The sequence below is a fragment of the Notolepis coatsorum genome (assembly GCF_963971535.1).
Source record: "Notolepis coatsorum genome assembly, chromosome: 13".
Taxonomy (NCBI): domain Eukaryota; kingdom Metazoa; phylum Chordata; class Actinopteri; order Aulopiformes; family Paralepididae; genus Notolepis; species Notolepis coatsorum.
The window spans coordinates 104,238,933-104,259,307 of NC_140177.1; the positions used below are offsets into that span (position 1 = coordinate 104,238,933).

General features: G+C 43.4%; 1 protein-coding gene across 2 annotated transcripts in view; it reads right to left on the reverse strand.

Moving 5' to 3' along the window:
• The window catches only part of LOC311238651 (CMP-N-acetylneuraminate-beta-1,4-galactoside alpha-2,3-sialyltransferase-like), a 300,110-nt gene that overhangs the window by 109,197 nt on the left and 170,538 nt on the right, over positions 1-20,375 (reverse strand). For both annotated transcript variants that reach the window (XM_084326785.1, XM_084326784.1), the window contains one exon: positions 18,447-18,541. In XM_084326785.1, coding sequence (XP_084182911.1) covers positions 18,447-18,541 — 95 coding nt within the window. The remainder of the gene's footprint in view (positions 1-18,446; positions 18,542-20,375) is intronic.

Here is a 20,375-nt window from a genome sequence, read left to right on the forward strand (position 1 = left end):
TGAGTATTCCAGAGCATTTTCTTTTCATTTATGTATTCAGAATAATAATTTTCCTCCGGGGGGAACATTCCACTAGTGCCCCAAGGACTTCAAAATTGCGAGAGTGACCCCTCTGCACAAAAAGGGCAGCAAATTAGACCCAGGCAACTACCGCCCTGTTTCTATTCTTACCTCCATCTCGAAAGTCATGGAGAAAATAGTCTACGAACAGGTCGAAAAAGTACCTGGCGGAAAAAAATCTAATCTACGAATTCCAATCTGGCTTCAGAACATCCCACTCCACTGACACATGCCTCCTCTATTTGAACGACCACATCAAACAAGAGGTGGACGCTGGCAAATACTGCGGCATGGTCATGCTGGACCTACAAAAGGCCTTCGACACTGTCAATCACTCCATTCTGATTGACAAGCTAAAAGCAATTGGTTTTGATAGTTTATCAGTGAGCTGGATGCAATCCTACCTGGAGGGGAGAGAACAGATGGTAGAGGTAAACGGTACTCTATCCCCCCCCCTCACAGTGAGCTGTGGTGTTCCACAAGGAAGCATACTAGGACCGCTACTCTTCCTAATTTATGCAAATGACATGTCGTCAGCCTGTGACTGCAACTTGTTCCTGTTTGCGGACGACTCAGCCCTGCTGGTCTCTGACAAGAACAAGTTGCAGGTTGAAAAAACCCTCAGCTCGGAACTAGGAAAAATCTGCATATGGCTCACTGATAACAAACTATCATTACACATGGGCAAAACAGAGTCCATTCTCTTCGGTTCAAATAACAAACTCAGCAAGACCGACGGCTTCTCAATTACAGTGGGTGACAATATTGTCACAAGGAAAGACGGAATTACCTACCTGGGTTCCATCCTAGAGGCAAATCTTTCCTGTGACAAAATGGCATCCAATGTAATAAAAAAAAGTCAACCAACGAACTAGATTCTTGTACCGGATCTCCTCTCTGGTAAACAAGAATACCCTGAAGACTCTGGCAGGAGCACTCATTCAAGGGTACTACGACTATGCGTGCACCTCATGGTACCAAAGCACCTCAAAGGCGCTTAAAACAAGATTACAAACATCACAAAACAAACTGGTCAGACTACTACTTGACCTTACCCCCAGAACCCACCTCACCCCTGCCCACTTTGACAACCTAGGATGGCTTAGAGTAGACGACAGAGTACAGCAACTTGCAATGGGCCTGGTCTACAAGATACACTATACCAGTGGTTCTCAAACTGTGGTACAAAAAAGCAAAAAAATTAATTTGCAGTCAGGCCACTGAACTTAGAAGCAAGCCAGGCCAGTGTTTCTGGTTGCGGCGGCGTGATAGTTAGATAACCTAAGTGGGGAACAACCAGGAGATCACTGTGACAGAGAGTAATGCAGTCTAAACAGTCATAAATCTTTAATTCAACTTCAGCCCTGATCATCATAACCAATTATCTTTTTAGATTTTTTTTGTAATGTCAGATAAAAAATGAAATACTCCCACATTTCTGAAAAGAGTTGGTGTTAAATCTGACATTAAAAAAAAACATCAAAATCTGTGTTGCTGCTAATCATTGACACATGCCTAGCCTGTAATAATCCCCCCCAGAAAAATTTACTTTGCATTTGATATATTGAAAATATTTTACTTTGTGTTTTTTTTAACAATAATTTGTGATGCCATCACACAAACTGGCATTTAAAGGGTAAACATTCAAAAATGTATTGAATATGTGTTTTCTTTTCTTTTTTACAATAATTTGTGATGCCCATCACAAACACTGGCATTTAAAGGGTAAAATTTCAAAAATTCCTGCACCAGAATGCAGGAAATTAAGTTTTTGTAACAAAATAATTGTGTGTGTGAGAGAGAGAATGACGGACAATTGCTGAGAGAGAGAGAGAGAGAGAGAGAGAGAGAGAGGTACATTTGCTGAAATACAGTTCTTAATTTTCTCACTTGCTATGTGAGAATGTTAGTTATATGTTCTCAATGCCCCTTGCATTGTATGAGTTGTGTGGAAGCGTTTGCTAGTTCTAGTGCTATCCCTTTGTACATTGTGGCTGTGTCTGACAAAAGTTAACAATAAATAATGGTATTAGGAATACATTTGCCTCCTGCGTGAACTGTGCATAGCTGAATAGACTGTATTTTAATGCCGGTCATATGGTGGTACTTGGAGAGCCAGCTACGTTCTCAGGTGGTACTTGGTGTAAAAAGTTTGAGAACCACTGCACTATACGACTAAGGTACCCATGTACATGTCAAAATACTTCCCAAAGGTCAGTGAATACCACAACCACTACACCAGAGGAAGCTCAACAAATCATGTTAAACCCAGATTTGGCTCAAACAAGGGACTAAACACGTTTCGCAATTATGCCACATCAATGTGGAACGCCCTACCCAAAGCTGTAAAGGAATGTGAATCCCTGCCCACATTCAAAACCGCTCTTAAAGAGCACCTACGGGAGGCTGCAATTCGAAACTGGCCACCGTAATGTCCAAAAACCCCACCACCTCCTAATAGACAGTCTCCTCCCCACCGCATGTATATATTCCCTCCCCGCCGTATGTATATTTCCCTCCCACCCACCCACCCCCTCCTAATGTACAGTCCCCTCCCCATCATATGTATATACTCTGTCAGGATCTAGGGGTAACAGTACTGTATATTTGAATACCGTTTATGTCACAAATGTATCAGTACTAAATACCTATATGTCATGTATGTTGTGTATGTCATAAATGTCTATATGAATTGAAAATGGGGGACCCTGATGGAAACAAGACAAAAGTCTTTCTCAGGTCTGCATCCCCTTAACAATTGTGTGTATTGAGCCGTACTGTATTGTACCCATTCTGCAATCTGTTAAATAAAGTTTTCATTCATTCATTCATTCACCCCCTAGTTATGCCCCATATCAGGGACAAGGGGGCCCGAAGCACTTTCTTCCCCAGGGGCCCTGTATATTTCTACTCCGGCCCTGGTGGAGGGACCACCAGCACAATGGGCCGAGGTGCAGCCCTTGTATTTACACCCCTGATAACAAGTACAGGTACACTACCTCTATAGCAACAAACACATCGTCATCCCAATTTACAGTACATCCCTCTCTCATCTGCCTTCCCCTGGTAATGGACCTGTCTCAAACCCTGCCCTCTTTTCTTGATCCTCCAATCACAACTGTCGCTTACCTCGGACAAACTTGGTTTGTCCGAGGTAAGCGACAGTTGTGATTGGAGGATCAAGAAAAGAGGGCAGGGTTTGAGATAGGTCTATTACCTCCTAGACCAGAGTAGGAGATTTAATTTCTTCATCGTTTAGGGGTAATTCCATAAAATCTTCTCATATTTGTGAAAATGAGGTCTCTCTCTCTATAAAAACCTCTTTTCCATATTCTACACTTTATTCCATTGGGGACTTTTGTCCCATGCCGGGGGCATTTAATAATGTTTCTGGGGCATTTTTCGACCGAGACCCTGTTACATTTCTGACCCTGATGAGACTAGCATAATGAACTGGCATCATGGCCACTACAATTTCAGTCAACCAACCACAGTGGCAACTAGTAAGCAAAGCAGCATTCAGAACAGAAAACACTGATTGAAGACAAGCTGGGTGACCGGTCTAAGTGGCTAGTAGAACCGACAGACTTGTACAGTTCCCCCCCCCCCCCCCCCCTCCTCCAATGTACAGTTTATATACAGTCAAATGTATATACTATACTCTCTTTTCTGGACTCTTTTTGTATCACAAACAATACTGTATTTGTAAATCTGGTATGTCATAAATGTATAGATGTAGCAGTATTGTCTATCTGTATGTCATATGTTATGTTATGATGAATTGAAAATGGGGGACCCTGATGTAAACAAGACGAAAGTATTTCTCTGGTCTGCATCCCCTTAACAATTGTGTGTATTGAACTGTACTGTATATTATATTATTTTTTTATCCATTTTTTCTCCTCTTTTTCAATTTTTCTCCCATCCCAATTCCAACTGTGCCAATTCTTCCCTCCACCGTCTTGAACGTTGCTTGCATATGCCCCCCACTGGCCGGTTGTAGGGAGGATAGAAGCCTTGCATCACGTGTCCCCTCCGATACACGAGGAGGCAGCCTGTCACATCTTTTCACCTGCCAGCGCGGACTCTCATTGGCGAGGTATAACGTGTGGGAGGCTCACACTACCCCCGCCAGTTCCTGTCTCTGCTGTGCAAGCGTCCCCAACCGACCTGTAGGAGTCGCTGTCCACAACGTCCAGATTACCACCCATTGACTTCCACCCGCTAACTCTGCCAATTAAGTTAGTATGACGGCTGGCCCAAGCCGGAGGCAACGCCGACAGCCGGAGTCGAACCCGGTGTCTCTTGCTTTGGTGACAAGCACAATGTCCGCTGCGCCACCCAGCCGCCCGAGCTGTACTGTATTGTACCCATTCTGCAATCTGTAAAAAATGTCAATCAATCAATCAATCAATTCAATCAATCAATTTCAATTCAAACCAGCGACAATCAAAATAATTATGCGATGGGCTGATATTTCAATTGCAAGCCCTGTGAATGAGTGAAAGGTATTTTTATTGCACTCGCCATTACCCTTCATATAAACATAACACAGGAGGGGGAGGTTTAGACTAGAGATGTTCCGATACCATTTCTTCCTTCCCGATCCGATTCAGATACCTAAGCTTTGGGTATCGGCCGATACCGATACTGAGCCGATACCAGTGCATACATTAAAAAATAATAATAAATATTATATAAATTATATATATATATATATTTTTTTACAGATACTGTTTTATATATACTGTTTTTTAGTAATAACTAGAAAGTAATGGTATTTATTCAACAACAGGTGATTGTATAGATTAGTATTAGTATCATTAATCAATGAGTATGGGGCCACGGCACTGCAGATATACCCTACTCCAATGATCCGCACGGACGTTAGACGGTGTTGCACTCGCTACCCAGTCTGTAAGCTAGTACCGTACTTTTCGGACTATAAGCCGCGGCTTTTCCCCCCATTTTTCGACCCTGCGGCTTATATAACGGTGCGGCTTATTGTGGACCAAACCCGAAAATATAGCTTTTTTTACTGCATTGAAATGTTATTTATCTGTTCCCTTATTTGCTAAACTTAATACAACTTGTAAATGAGTTAATTCTTGTTATTTGTCCGACAGTATTGTGACAATCCCCTCTGTGCACGAACCCTTACATATGGTAATTAAACATTAAAACACCTGCGGCGTATAGTCCAGTGCGGCTTATATATGTACACATCATTCAATTTAGCTGCTGCGGCTTATAGTCGGGTGCGGCTTATAGTGCGAAAAGTACGGTAGCTAGTATTACCGTTTATGTTGTGATTTTTCGATGCAAAATAAATATTCAACATTCTCTTTTGAGACTCCGCCTCAGACTCTTATCCTTTGGCACTTGGAACTTGCTGTACTTTGCTTGCAGGTCTGCAGCCATTATTGCTGGATTATGAATAGCACCAACTTTAGCCAAGGTAACGTTAACAAGCTAAGCTAGCTGACCTAGCTCGTCTTCCCCGCATTGACATTTGATAACGTTAGTCAGCTAACGCTAGTCAGTAGCTACTTGACTTAAATACGATTCACCGTGGGTGCATTATTGTTGATAGACGGACAGTGTCAGGTCCTGGAGAAAGGACAGGCGATCATCTGATTTGATGTAATGTTAAAGCGGATGTTGTTCCAACTAGCTAATGCTATCATAACACCAGCAAGCAAAACACATCCCGTCCGAGCTCCCCGTCACACCGCTCTGTCGGGACAATGGAATTTAAGAAAGTGTATCTGCTGTTAAAATGACAAACGGCATCACACTTTAAAACACGTTCATTTTATAATCCTCACTCTCGGCAGGAGATAAATGACGTCATGGGATCGGAGGCTAGAATTTACGTGTACTCGCCAATACCGATACCAGCATTTTAGGCAGTATCGGCGGCATTTCCGATACTGGTATCGGTATCGGAACAACTCTAGTTTAGACCAGATAGGGCCTCAGTTTGAAGACCTATTACATCCACGATCCTAATGATTAACCTGCCGAGGAGAGCAGGGGTCCATTGTTTGGATGTGGTGTGGATGTGTGGTATCAAGCACCACCCCGGGGCAGCATAAACACCAGGCCCAGAGGACCACACCTGCATCCAAGGGGGACGAAAAGTGAAAAATCACAATGGGCAGTCTTCTCTTCCAGAGGACGACGTGGCGGCTAATTGTTATAAGTACCTCAGCATAAACACTTCAGCCAAGCATGTCTCTGGGTGCAGCGGAAGACTAATGGCCTCAGGTTGAGATGTTAGGGGTTAGTATACACCGTCCCCTCGGGTTGAGTGAGGAACATCTCTTGGGTGAAAGATGGAGTAAGGGTTGGAGGTGTCACCAAGCACACATACACATTACTGTTGGGTGGAGTGTAGCCTAAACAATGTAAGGAGGCATGTGTCGAGAGAGCCATGTTTGTTGGACTTGCACTTGAGGGAACAATACTTTTGACTCACTGGGGATCAACATGGAGGAAGAAATGGTAACACTTAACCTGAAATGTTGGTCACGACACAGTGCAAGATGTCACAGGCACATTACAGGCATCAAAGTAGCATCCTATAAATATCTGGGCATATGGATTGATGAAAAGATGGCCTTTGATGTTCATATTGGGAACCTACTGAGAAGACTTAGACCTAAACTGGGCTTTTTCTTCCGGTTAAATAAATGTTTCCCGTCTGAAGCCAGGAAGAGAATTGTGCAGAGTTCCTTTCTGCCTGTATTAGACTATGGCGAGGTAATCCATATGCATGCTCCTTCCTCCCTGCTTAAAAAGCTGGATTCTGCGTACCATACTGCCATACGTTTTGTAACGGGTGCAGGCTCTCGCACCCACCACTGCACTTTGTATCAGTCATTAGGATGGTCCTCTCTGTACCAAAGAAGACAATCACACATGTTGATTTTTATCCTTAAGTCATTGCTAGGTATGCTTTTAAATGTTCCTTTGATGCAGTCAGAGCTTGGTGGTCTCGCGAGAGGTTAAGCGTTGGACCGTGACGTCAGAGGAGACACTCCAAGCTGCACTTGAATGCACATACTGGAGTGTATTCCGTGATAACACAGCCAATATTAACGAATACACTGAAACGGTGCTTGACTTTGTCTGTACTCTGGTAGAAGAAACAATCCCCTCTACCACAATTAGAATCTACCCAAATCAAAAGCCCTGGGTAGATAAATCCGTCCGTGAGGCTCTGAAAGTGCGCACATCAGCCTACAACACAGGGCTGGTGACAGGCAACATGGAAGAACACAAGACGGCAAGATACAACTTCAGGAGAGCAGTAATAGAGGCAAAACGGCGTTACAGGGATAAAGTTGAACTTCAGTTTGAACAGGCTGACTCTAGAGGCATGTGGCAGGGCCTCAGAACAATGACAGATTACAAAGGCACCTCCCTCAAACTGAACAGTGACATCTCCTTAGCAAATGATCTCAATTCCTTCTATGCGAGGTTTGAGGCTGTGAATAACAACACCAGCCTACAAACCACGGCAATGGGGGGGGGGTCTGTTGATGGAGACTCAGTGTTCAGGGTAACAGAGCATGAGGTGAGACGGATCTTTAAAAAAGTGAATATCAGGAAGGCAGCAGGACCGGACGGCATCCCCGGCCGCGTCCTAAAAGTTTGTGCCGACCAACTGGCCCCGGTATTCACTGACATCTTCAACCTGTCCTTGGAACAGGCTGTCATCCCCACCTGTCTGAAGAAGTCCACCATCATCCCTGTACCCAAAAAATCTACGCCTGCTTGCCTCAACGACTACTGCCCTGTAGCCCTCACCTCCATAGCCATGAAGTGCTTTGAGAAGCTAGTGAAGGGCTACATCTGTTCCTCCCTCCCCATCAACCTGGACCCCCTGCAATTTGCATATCGCCCCAACAGGTCCACGGAGGACGCCATAGCCCATGTGCTGCACACAGCAGCATCACACCTGGACAAGAGGCAGGGGAACTATGTGAGAATGCTGTTCATCGACTACAGCTCAGCATTCAATACCATAGTCCCCTCCAAACTCATAGCCAAGCTCAGGGACCTGGGTTTGAACTATGACCTCTGCCAGTGGGTCTTGGACTTCCTGACGGGCAGACCCCAGGTGGTAAGAGCAGGCAACTGCACCTCCTCATCCATCACGCTCAACATAGGGGCCCCCCAGGGCTGTGTTCTGAGCCCCCTCCTCTACTCCCTGTACACACATGACTGCGTAGCACAGCGGAACAACAACACAATCATCAAATTTGCTGATGACACAGTAGTGGTGGGCCTGATCTCTGCCAACGACGAGAGGGCCTACCTACCCCTCAGCATCGACGGGGCACCGGTTGAGAGAGTGAACAGTTTCAAGTACCTCGGAGCCCACATATCCGAGGACTTGACATGGACCACACACATTGACAGTGTTGTGAAGAAGGCACGACAACGCCTCTACTTCCTCAGGCGCCTAAGGAAGTTCCAAGTCAGTCAGAAGATCCTTAGGAACTTCTACTCATGTACAATAGAGAGCATCCTGACCGGCAACATCACCTCCTGGTTTGGGAATAGCACTGCACAAGACCGTAGCAGACTACAAAGAGTGACACGTTCAGCCGAACGCACAATTGGAGGGGGGCTTCCCACCCTCCAGAACATTTACAACAAGCGGTGCAAGGGGAAGGCTAAGAGAATTATTAAGGACTCGAGCCACCCGAACAACTGCCTCTTTGAACTGCTGCGGTCAGGCAAGCGATACCGGAGTCTTAAGGCGAGCACAGAAAGACTCAGAAGAAGCTTCTATCCCCAGGCCATCAGGCTGCTAAACGAACAATAATCGCTAAACAAACAATAATCACTATGCAACAACCATCAAATGCACACAGCACACACACCCACACGCACACACTCACTCAAACAAACAACACACTGCAGCACCCACTCTCCACACTTTAGATCACACAAACACACTTACACTTTATATTTATTGATAAAGGATTTGCACTACAACTCGTACACCTACTGTGAATTGTACCTAAATTGCACCTCGTCCCATTTCTCCATTTCTGCCTTGCACTATATAGTATTGTATATTAGTACACTGCACAGTATTGTATATTGTATGGTAACTACGTCTATTCTGCATCGAACATTGTACATATGTCTAAACTGAACACTGTGACCTCATTTTTTTTACTTCTAATTTTACTATGTTATTTTATTTCATACTTATCTTGTCTTGCACAGTCTCTGGAGCGCAACAGTAAGAAGCATTTTGTACAAAAGTATTCTGTACTTCTGTATGACAACTATTAAAGAAACTTGAAACTTGAAACTGGAAGAGGTAGAGAATCTGTCACAGTGGTGTCAGGAGAACTGCCTCTCCCTGAACGACAGCAAAACAAAAGAGATGATTGTGGACTTCAGGAGGTCGGGGGTCAAGGACTACAGCCCCCTCAGCATCGACGGGGCACCGGTTGAGAGAGTGAACAGTTTCAAGTACCTCGGAGCCCACATATCCGAGGATTTGACATGGACCACACACATTGACAGTGTTGTGAAGAAGGCACGACAACGCCTCTACTTCCTCAGGCACCTAAGGAGGTTCCAAGTCAGTCAGAAGATCCTTAGGAACTTCTACTCATGTACAATAGAGAGCATCCTGACTGGCAACATCACCTCCTGGTTTGGGAATAGCACTGCACAAGACCGTAGCAGACTACAAAGAGTGACACGTTCAGCCGAACGCACAATTGGAGGGGGGCTTCCCACCCTCCAGAACATTTACAACAAGCGGTGCAGGGGGAAGGCTAAGAGAATTATTAAGGACTCGAGCCACCCGAACAACTGCCTCTTTGAACTGCTGCGGTCAGGCAAGCGATACCGGAGTCTTAAGGCGAGCACAGAAAGACTCAGAAGAAGGTTCTATCCCCAGGCCATCAGGCTGCTAAACGAACAATAAACACTATGCAACAACCATCAAATGCACACAGCACACACACCCACACGCACACACTCACTTAAACAAACAACACACTGCAGCACCCACTCTCCACACTTTAGATCACTTTAGATCACACAAACACACTTTATATTTATTGATAAAGGATTTGCACTACAACTCGTACACCTACTGTAAATTGTACCTAAATTGCACCTCATCCCATTTCTGCCTTGCACTATATAGTATTGTATATTAGTACACCGCATAGTATTGTATATTATATGGTAACTCAGTTACGTCTATTCTGCATCGAACATTGTACATATGCCTATACTGAACACTGTGACCTCATTTTTTTTACTTCTAATTTACATGCTATACTATGTTATTCTATTTCATACTTATCTTGTCTTGCACAGTCTCTGGAGCGTAACAGTAAGAAGCATTTTGTATAAAAGTATTCTGTACTTCTGTATGACAACTATTAAAGAAACTTGAAACTTGAACTTAAACTTGGTAAAACTGCATTCTCCCACTATGCTCCCTTTTTATGGAATACGCTGCAAGTAAAACTTTGTCGAGGCACTTCCTACTGTGAATGCTTTTAAAGGTATGCTACGATTAGCCCTTTATGAAACATGTAACTGTTTTACCTGATGCTATTGCTGATCTGATTATGCTCCTTGCCACTGTACAAATGGCCTTCTGTATTTATATTTGAATTGTATGTTTTTTGTTTAATGCCCTGTTTTATGTTGAAACTTGTTGTGTGCCGTGTTGGTCAGGACTCCCTGGAAGAAGAGATCTTGTATCTCAATGGGACATTCCTGGATAAATAAAGGATAAATTAAAAAAAATTAAAAAAATTACAATGTAAGCACAGTACGAGCACATTAATTATAATATATCAGAAACGGTACATGCAGTATAATGTCATATATTGGGTATTTACATGGCCAACTGTGTGGTTAATATCAACCTTCTACTCCAGTTATAACTGTAGTTGTTCAGTAGATTGGCCTCTGTGGATTTGTTTTGTGGTGAGCCAACCACATTGTTAGCCAGACCCTCCTAGAACTGATGAATTAGCATCAACTGTGATGTGCCCCACGCAGTTTCCTCCACTACAGACAACATGGGTGCATCTCATCGCACCCACCAGCCTGCCAACAACATATAGAAGCAAAGAACCGCTTCTCCAAGGCAAGGGGTGGTTCCATCTCAATCCATACGACTGGCAAACAAGGCTACATTTTCAGGTAAACATCAAGACACTTTCACGGTAACAGATTCTGAGCAACAGAGTAAAAAGAAACTTATATATTCAAGTTTTTTTTTTTTTCACTTCTCTTGGTTCCCAATTTGGAAACCTTTGTGGAGTTCTATTCAAGATCCACACGTAGCACCTCTCTGCCTGAATACAGCTCAAAAGGGAACCCCGCCGCCGCCGTCATGATCCGTGAAGATAACAGAAGCCAGGTGTAACGCTCGCACACAGGGAGCCCTGTTCTGATAGCCACCCTGTGAGTCTGCACTGCAAAAAATAACAAGCCGAGCTTGACTTGATATATCTCACCTGCAAGTTGTTATATCTCACCTGCAAGTTGTTATCTCACCTGCAAGTAGTTATATCTCACCTGCAAGTTGTTAGCTACTGCAAACAGAGCCTGGACTTCTAGATGACCTAGAGCCATTTCAGTGGGAGGGAGTACTTGCCTTGAAAACTCCTTCAGCCAATCAGTATAACAAAAGTAGTCCAGACGAGAGAATGGAGAAAAGTCAGCTATTGCATACTCTTGTTTACTTGTTGTTATTATCCAAAATTATATGGATATGAGGAAGACCAGTCTGCATCGTAAAAAGGAGACAGTCTTCAAGGCTATTACGTTTACATGATATCTCATCAGCAAATGGTCTCTGAAAAGCACTATTTTATTTTGTGTTCTTCATTATTCTCAAAAGAAGAACAATGGAATACACTTTTATTTCAATAATGACATGACTCTAGATCAGGGGTCTCAAACTCAATGTACCTGGGGGCCGCTGGAGGTCTGGGTGAGGCTGGGCCGCATCAAATATTCCACAAAAAGGGGTTTCAAGTATTCAAAAAAAAAGTACAACTGATCCAATCTTCTCAATCTTTAGCAATAACATTTCAGAACATGAACAGTTCTTCAGAACATGAACGGTTCTTCAGAACATAGGCTTCTCAGTGGTGTCAGTGGACTCATCCACAGCTATGGAAATGCTATCACAAAGCTGTTTAATCAAATCACCAGCCAGTATTTCAGTTATTCTGGTTGCTGTGCTATCTGAGGGGGATTTGCTTTTGTTTGCCTTCAAACATGGTCTCCATCACTTCAGTCATACATTATTTTATTATGTATGCATCAGAGAATGGTTTCTTGTGTTTAGCCAAAACCCATGCCACTGAGTGAGAACTTGGTTGCTTTTTCTCGTTGTGACATAGATTTAACAATAATTCTGCTTGCAGCTTGATATGATGATTTCATTCCATTTATTTTTGTGGTTCTTAGCACTGAATTTTGAGGAAAGGATGCAACAAAATAACTGTTTTGTTTCGTAGTGGCGTTTCAAATTGCCACTCTTCACAAGAGCTACCGTTTCTTGGCATATTAGGCACATTGGTTTGGTGCTGGGAGGATGCACACATATTTTTCAGTCCATTCACCTTTGAATTGCTGCGATTTTCACTGACGACTTTTCTCTTACTGGCCATCTTTGAACATGCCACATTTTTCTACTAGCTGCCTGCTGGCGAAACTAGGCTACTAGCTACATTTATCTCACGGAGATAAAACTGGGAACGAGATTACTAGCTACAGTACCTGCAGATTAGACTACCTGTAGATGCGCTGTAAACTCTCGCTCTGACTCGAACCGTTGAAAGAGACAACACGCATTCCGTAAAGACCCGCCCTACTCTGCCTCTGATTCGCAGACTGTGGGTGGGGTGGGGGGTGGGAATGCTGATGGGACGCTGAATGTGATTGGACCAGAGTAGACAGACACAGACAGTGGAGCAGTGCTTGCAGAGGAGATAGCGGAGAATTTTGAGGATGCCTGCCATACAGGATATATTTTTCTTCCACTTTACTTGGTATCACGCCGGAATCACGTTTCAACCAAGTCACTAACGTAACGTTGCTGTCATGAGCCTGCGCTATGGTAGCCTACAAGTGATCAAATAAATAAAACTTCGAACTCGCGCAACGACTCGGTAAAAAGTTGCACGCGGGCCGCAAAATATCATCCAGCGGGCCGTAATTGGCCCGCGAGTTTGAGACCATTGCTCTAGATAAAAGAATGAAATGCTAAATAAAGCCTTTAAGCAGGTTATATTATCATGAAACATCTTGAAACCAGCAAATCATCTGCCAGCTTTAAGATGATTTGACTTCAAATAAGCTTGATAAATCTGCCACTTGGCAAGCCTGTCATTTTTTGCAGTGTGTGTGTGTGTGTGTGTGTGTGTGTGTGTGTGTGTGTGTGTGTGTGTGTGTGTGTGTGTGTGTGTGTGTGTGTGTGTGTGTGTGTGTGTGTGTGTGTGTGTGTGTGTGTCTCTCAGTTAAGCGCTTGCCAGGCAGAGCACAAAGCTAACATCAGTGCACCTCTACGAGCACTCTGCCTTGGAAGTGTTGACAAATGTGTGCTAGAGTACACAGTAATGTTATCTGTCAGATTCCCATGACATGATGTGCTCATGATGTTGACTCTTGAGGTGCTTTGAGGAGAGGGTAGTGTCTAGATCCCATAGCCTGGAAGGACATCGCCATGGGAACAGCTGCAAAACCATAACTCATTACACTGTTTAACCCAAACCTGAATACCTGCTCTTCAATCATAACCTAGTAGAGTGTGGAGAATCAGAAATAATATTCTCATTTTCTGAGTAGACTAGTGTCCCTCAGTTGAAAACCGTGTCATTCTCCTTCTAGAACTTAACTATATACATGAATTATCAAAATGACAACCTTGATCTGCACCGTCAATCTTGTTTACAGACAAAAAAGATTCAATAGTGCAGGTCCTTTGTTGAGGGTCAATCTATCCACCACGCTTGAGCCAAATCGGATAAGAAATGTGCAAATTGTCGATATTACGGAGAGCCAAACACACACATACGTAAACCATTAGAATACCCCTTCACAACGGTCAGGTGGCGTAGTGTAGATTGCGCTCGTTACCAATGCAAGAGGCTGCGGTCTCGACTCCCGGAGTCAGCATTACTTGAGGCTTGGGATGATCGCTATACTAACCCGTTTGGCTGGGTTAGAGGGAGGGCAAGTCATGGGTGGGAATCTGGCGTTGTGGGTGCAGAACGCAGCCGCGCGCCTCCTCACCAAAACAAGAAAATACGAACACATCAGCCCAGTTTTGGCCTCGCTCCACTGGCTGCCTATTAGCTTCAGGATCGATTTTAAATTAGCACTAAATGTTTTTAAATCATTAAATGGCACGGCTCCCTCCTATCTGTCCGAGCTCCTGCACCGCCACACCCCCCACCGATCCCTCAGATCAGCTGACCAGATGCTATTGGTGGTACCCAGAACCAGGCTCAAAACTAGGGGAGACAGAGCTTTCTCCACCGCAGCGCCTAGACTGTGGAACAGCCTCCCCCTCAGCGTACGGACCGCCCAGACCGTACAGGCTTTTAAATCACTCTTGAAAACCTACCTGTTCTCCTTGGCCTTCCCCCCTACTTAACCACCACTAGACCCCTGGCCCTTCTATCCTCTTTGTTTACTGTGTCCTACCAGTTTTTATTACTTTCATTGCTTTATTATGTTTTTAATCCTATATCTTGCACCATATTGTTTGTTTTGTTGCTTTCATTGCTTTGCTATGTTTTTTTTCTTTTTTTTTTCTTTCTTTTAATCTTATACCTTGCCTCACACTAATTTGTTTTTATCAACTTGCTTGTGAAGCACTTTGGTGTCAGCTGCCGCTGCCTGGAAATGTGCTATACAAATAAAACTGACTTGACTTGGACAGCGACGCCTACAGGTCAGGTCTGGGCGCTTGCTCAGTGGAGGCAGGACTTGATGAAGGCAGCGTGACCTCCCACGCGTTACGCTTCACCAATGAGAGTCCTCGCTGCCAGGTGAAAAAAGAGTCACTGGCTGTCGCCGCGCGTGTCGGAGGAAGCGTGTGGATGACTTCAGGGTTCCCTTATACCGACCAGTAGGAGAACATGCGCACAACAACCAGGTAGGGGAGAGGGGGAATTGGCACAACGACTAAATTGGGAGGGGGAGATTTTTTTTTTAGAAAAAAAAACAGAAAAATCGGAGAGAGGATTAAAAAATAAATAAAGAATACCCCTTCACTTCACACACACATTTAATACCTAACTAACTATGAAGTGTTTCCAGACTGAAGCAAATCTGATGTTAGAGTATGATGAGGGCGGAGCAGCAACGAGGAGAGGAGCTTCGCGTTCTGCCAACTCTACCACCAGGCATGAAACCATGACGGCAAAAACAAAGATATGATGTGAACCTTGGCAAAAATAAATAAACCATGCGTTTGCTTTTTGGCTTTCAGAAGGACAAGGAGTTGTTTGGGAAACAGACACCAGTTCGTGTACGGACGGAATATATGACTCGGTGAACAGTCTGTAGTGGTGATGCAGTATGAACGCCAGGAAGATGCAGAAAGATGCACAGTGGGGGCTGGAGGTCATTAGGTAGGGAAGAAAAGTGTCCAATTTAGCCATTTATTTAGCCTAATGTTTCTTTAGCCTAACTTATCTTTAGTCTAACTTATGTTTAGTCCAACTTATCTTTAGCCTAACTTATGTTTAGTCTAACTTATCTTTAGTCTAACTTATCTTTAGCCTAACATCTTTAGCCTAACTTATCTTTAGCCTAACTTATCTTTAGTCCAACTTATCTTTAGTCTAACTTATCTTAACACTTATTTACGTTGCGTTTTTGAATCACCAGAAAGGTGATTTTTTTTGTTTTGGAGAAGTTACAACGAAGCCTGCAGTGGACTGAAAGAGTCGCGGTTCTATATTTTTTAAATGTATTAAAAAATATTATAGTGTATAGTCATATTTTAGTGTTATTATTGTTTCTCAGAGTTGTTTCAATGTGTAAATTGTAGGCTTACTGACAGCGGGTTGTTCCCCACTATAGCCCGCGTCAGTGAGGGGCAGTTGTTATAGTGGTGTGGTATTACGCCATGCCTGTGAGCTGCCACAAGGGGCAGCGTGGCTAACCGTGACTGAGTTGTGACATTACATGTTTATATATATGTAAAAATTAAACTAATGGAGCTCAGATAAACACTGAAGTCACATGACATCAGATATTACAATCTTGATTATATCATGATCACTACAGAAGATGGCGCGGTCAACACTAGTCGCCGTCGGGTCAGCTCAGCAGCGATCGTGCGTACTTTTTGTTATTGTGTTTATTTTTTGTCATTCCTGTCTTATACTTATGTTGCACATCGCTGCGGGCATTTCACTGTATGCCGTGACAAATAAAAACTCTTGACTCTTGACTTGATTATATCATTCCTAACTCTGAAGGGACTCTGAATGCCTATTATAATGCTATAAACCAGTGGTTCCCAAACTGTGGTGCGCGCACCCCTTATGGTGCGCGAGCGCCCTCTAGGTGGTGCGTGACATGAAAAGGCTAATGGTGGTAAATAAAAAATAAATAAAAATAAAAATATTTTTTTTACAATAAAATTTCATAAAAATCTTAGTGAAACCTTTAGTATTATGGATATTAAACATGCTGGCAGAGTACATGCATCCATGTTGTCGTGAACATTTTAATTAAATAAAGAAATTCCCTATCCATAGTCGCCGTGGGAAGAGATAAAATACAAAATAAAATCTGTGCACAGAGACCAGCAACAATGTTTTCTAACAGAAACCCATTGGGGGGTGCGTCAGCTAGGTCGGGAGGTGATAGGGGGTGCATGGCCAAAAAAGTTTGGGAACCGCTGCTATAAACCATGAGAAAGACAGTGACTTCTTGAGCTGAGTGGTATTCCCTTATAGCTAGAAATGGAAGGCAATCATAAAGCTGCCATGAGATCATTTAGGGTTTTCCAGTGTTCTTCTTCAGTGGTCAGACAAGGCAACCTGCTGTAATGTGGATGCCTTCTAGCCATTACTGTCCCATCTCTGGCAACATTAACACATTGTGCGCCATAAACGGCGTAAGTCGTTATTGCCCGCCAATGCGTTGAACGCCAACAACGGCATAAATCGTTTTTGGGATCAATATTTCATTTTTTCGCCATGGCATTCATAATTCATCCAGCCTCCCTCCGGACTGCAGCGGCACTCTGTCTGAGATTGCAACGCCTCAATACCGCCGCCTGGTGGATGGTCGGGCGAGGTTACACTCATGCTAAACCGGAAGTGGCGATCAGTGCATCGAGGAAATCCCTCCGGCAGTCATATCTTGTTACGTGGGTCCAGACAAACACTCGAGTGCATTTGGATCGCTTTCGAAACGCAATAATCGATATGATTTCGGCGTTTATTGCGCCATACAAACCGGAAATGGATATAGGAGATTGACGTCAAATAATTGGGATAATTTTCCTCCAGTCTCATCGGCGAACAGTAAGAGGACACTAACGTTATTTTCAGCCCGATTGTCGATCTCTTTGTTTGCAATTAGTCTGATCAATATATCAACCCATACTAAATAAATCTGTTACTGACGATCAAGGAATTATAAACGACCCCCCCTTTCCTTCACGCATGATGAAGCATAATGTATACCGATCATATACATTTGAATTTTTTAATATAGCGTGTATAGGAAAGAAACGCCAATCGATAATCTATCATATGCGTCAGGGCCTATAACTAGCGTTTTTGGAATTACAGCAGAAAAGCTTAAAAACATACTTATATTCTAGACGGTATTAACACAACAATGTATGAATGAAAAAATATAACGTTCCCACATCTGGAATGGGCCATAGTAATGCAGATATAGCTATAATATTTAAAAAGTTATAGCCCTGCAAAGAAGGTAAACATCTCCATAGGCTCACAGCGCTGGCAGACTGGGTATAATGATGGGCACAATGCCCGGTGCCCAATGTGTTAACATCAGTACCGCACCGGCAACCAACGAACGTTAGCACAGCTAACAGTTACATAGCTAGCTAGCAGCATCCCGGCATCCTTATATATCAGTATTTTATTTTCTTCAATAAAAGATTTGTATGTTTCCCTCTGTTTCTTATGAGTGGTCAATGCTCAACCAATGCAATAGGCAGTGGTGCCCGGTTCAGCCAAAGACAGGAAGACACCTAGATGACCTCTTGGCAGCTTCATCAATCTCCTCCACTGGTACAACTATGCATAGCATGACTAACTGCAACTGATTAGGTCGTCTATGGGGCAGATAAGTCTTGCAAAACGGCTTACCTTGTGTTTTGAATCCAAACGGAGGTAAGTAATTGCTGATTTTCGCTAGCCGCTTGAAGTTCCGGTCAAGAAACATGGGCGCTGGTTTCATGAACCTGCCAGAAGACGGAGGAGAGAGAAGAGAGAGAGGAGAGAGAGAGAGAGAATAGAGAGAGAGGAGAGAGATGCTGTTAAGGACTTGATTGGAAGATGTCAAATGAGTTTTTCTGGTGTAATAACGCCATTAGATGATGAAATAATGACTTTCATTAGATAACATAATAATGACTCCATTGGATGATGTAATAACTTTATAAATAAAATGATGTAATAACAACTTAATTAGATGATTTCATTCGATTATGTAAAACGACTTAATTTGATGAGGTAATAACGACTTTTATTAGACGTAGCAATACTGTAACTCGTTTTGGGGTGTAGTTAACTATGTGGTTCAATTACTAGTTTAACTACATTATGTAGTAGTCGTGTTGTAGTTTAACTAAATAAAAATCTCAATATTTAGCTATGTTTGGTCATATAGTTTTCCTTAAAAAAAAAAAAAAAAACGTTGCATCTTCTTGACTCCACCTAAGCAACTGCTTCCTGCCCTGGTCACTAAATCAAACACACCCAGGTGCAAACAGATTGGGAGTGAGTGGTCCAAGCAGCACACGGCAGAGCGGTCTGTAGCCACCCAGCACTGAGTCGCTGTCTGTCTGGACACTAAATAACACTCTGAAAGTTGTCAAGCTTTAATGTTTTCCACTTCTGTGTCTCTCTCCCCTGAGAAAGCCCCCGTGGCCTCCCCTCATGCCCACCCTGACCCCTGGGGCAGCAGTGTTAATGTCCCGGGGCGGTCAGAGACAGCGGCCTGTAAAAGGAGATGCTTGTTCTACTCTCATCAATCTTACAATGACCCACTACCCCCCCCCCCCCCACCCCCCCCCCCACACACACACACACACTTCCACAGCTTCCCAAAACCAACCGGCATAGCCAGAAATCAAAGTTGTTATTATTATAGTTAACTAAAAGCGAACACCAAAACTAAAACTAGGTGTGGGGGAAAAACATTTTAGTTGAGTGAAATAAAAAAAACAATGACAAATACAGAACTATAACCACCCTGCCTGGAACCCACACAAGGCTGAGCATTACAGATATAGAGAAAAAACGAAAATGCACATGGCTACGACTTCTTTCCATTTCCTAGTAAGCATGGTTTTTAGGAGCATACTAAAACGATAGCCCTGTTAAACTCATGGAGTCAACATAGAAGGTATGATCTTTAATGTGGTCACACAGCGACCATTAGGTCAAAGAGCCTCGCTTGGTATTGCACTTTGTTTACAATTTTTGTTTCGGTCTGATGCGTGGGTTGGAATTGAATTGAATATTGTGGGGGGGGGGGTTGCTACTGCTGACCACAACCCATTTCTCCAGACTGAATTACTCCAGACCTCTCTTGGCACAGTATAATATGTTAGTGTACATAACATCCATCCCACAAATGTATGTAAATGTAAACAAAGTGCAAAACCAAGCAGGGCTCTTTTGCCTATTGTACCTTTAACAACAAAAGTAGTTTTGGAATAGAAAATACTGATTGAATACAGGTTGCCAATCTGCAAAAAATGTGTCCTATGGCTATTTCACACATTGGCGTGAGGGACAGGTGGTGATGAGAGGACGACAGCACAACCAAAGAGAGTGAGTGAGCAATGAAATACAGATACACTGAGCGAGCGCGTGAGAGAGAGCGCAAGAGAGCGAGAGAGCGAGAGAGAGAGCTCCTGCAGCACATACCTCCACTGACATAACTTTTCCCCCAGGAAAAATAAACCTAAATCACACTTGACACTCAGTTTTGGTATCAAGTCCCTGACGATATACTGATGTCAACACTGTTTGTCCTAACTAATGAATATGTGGAAAGACATTGAGATA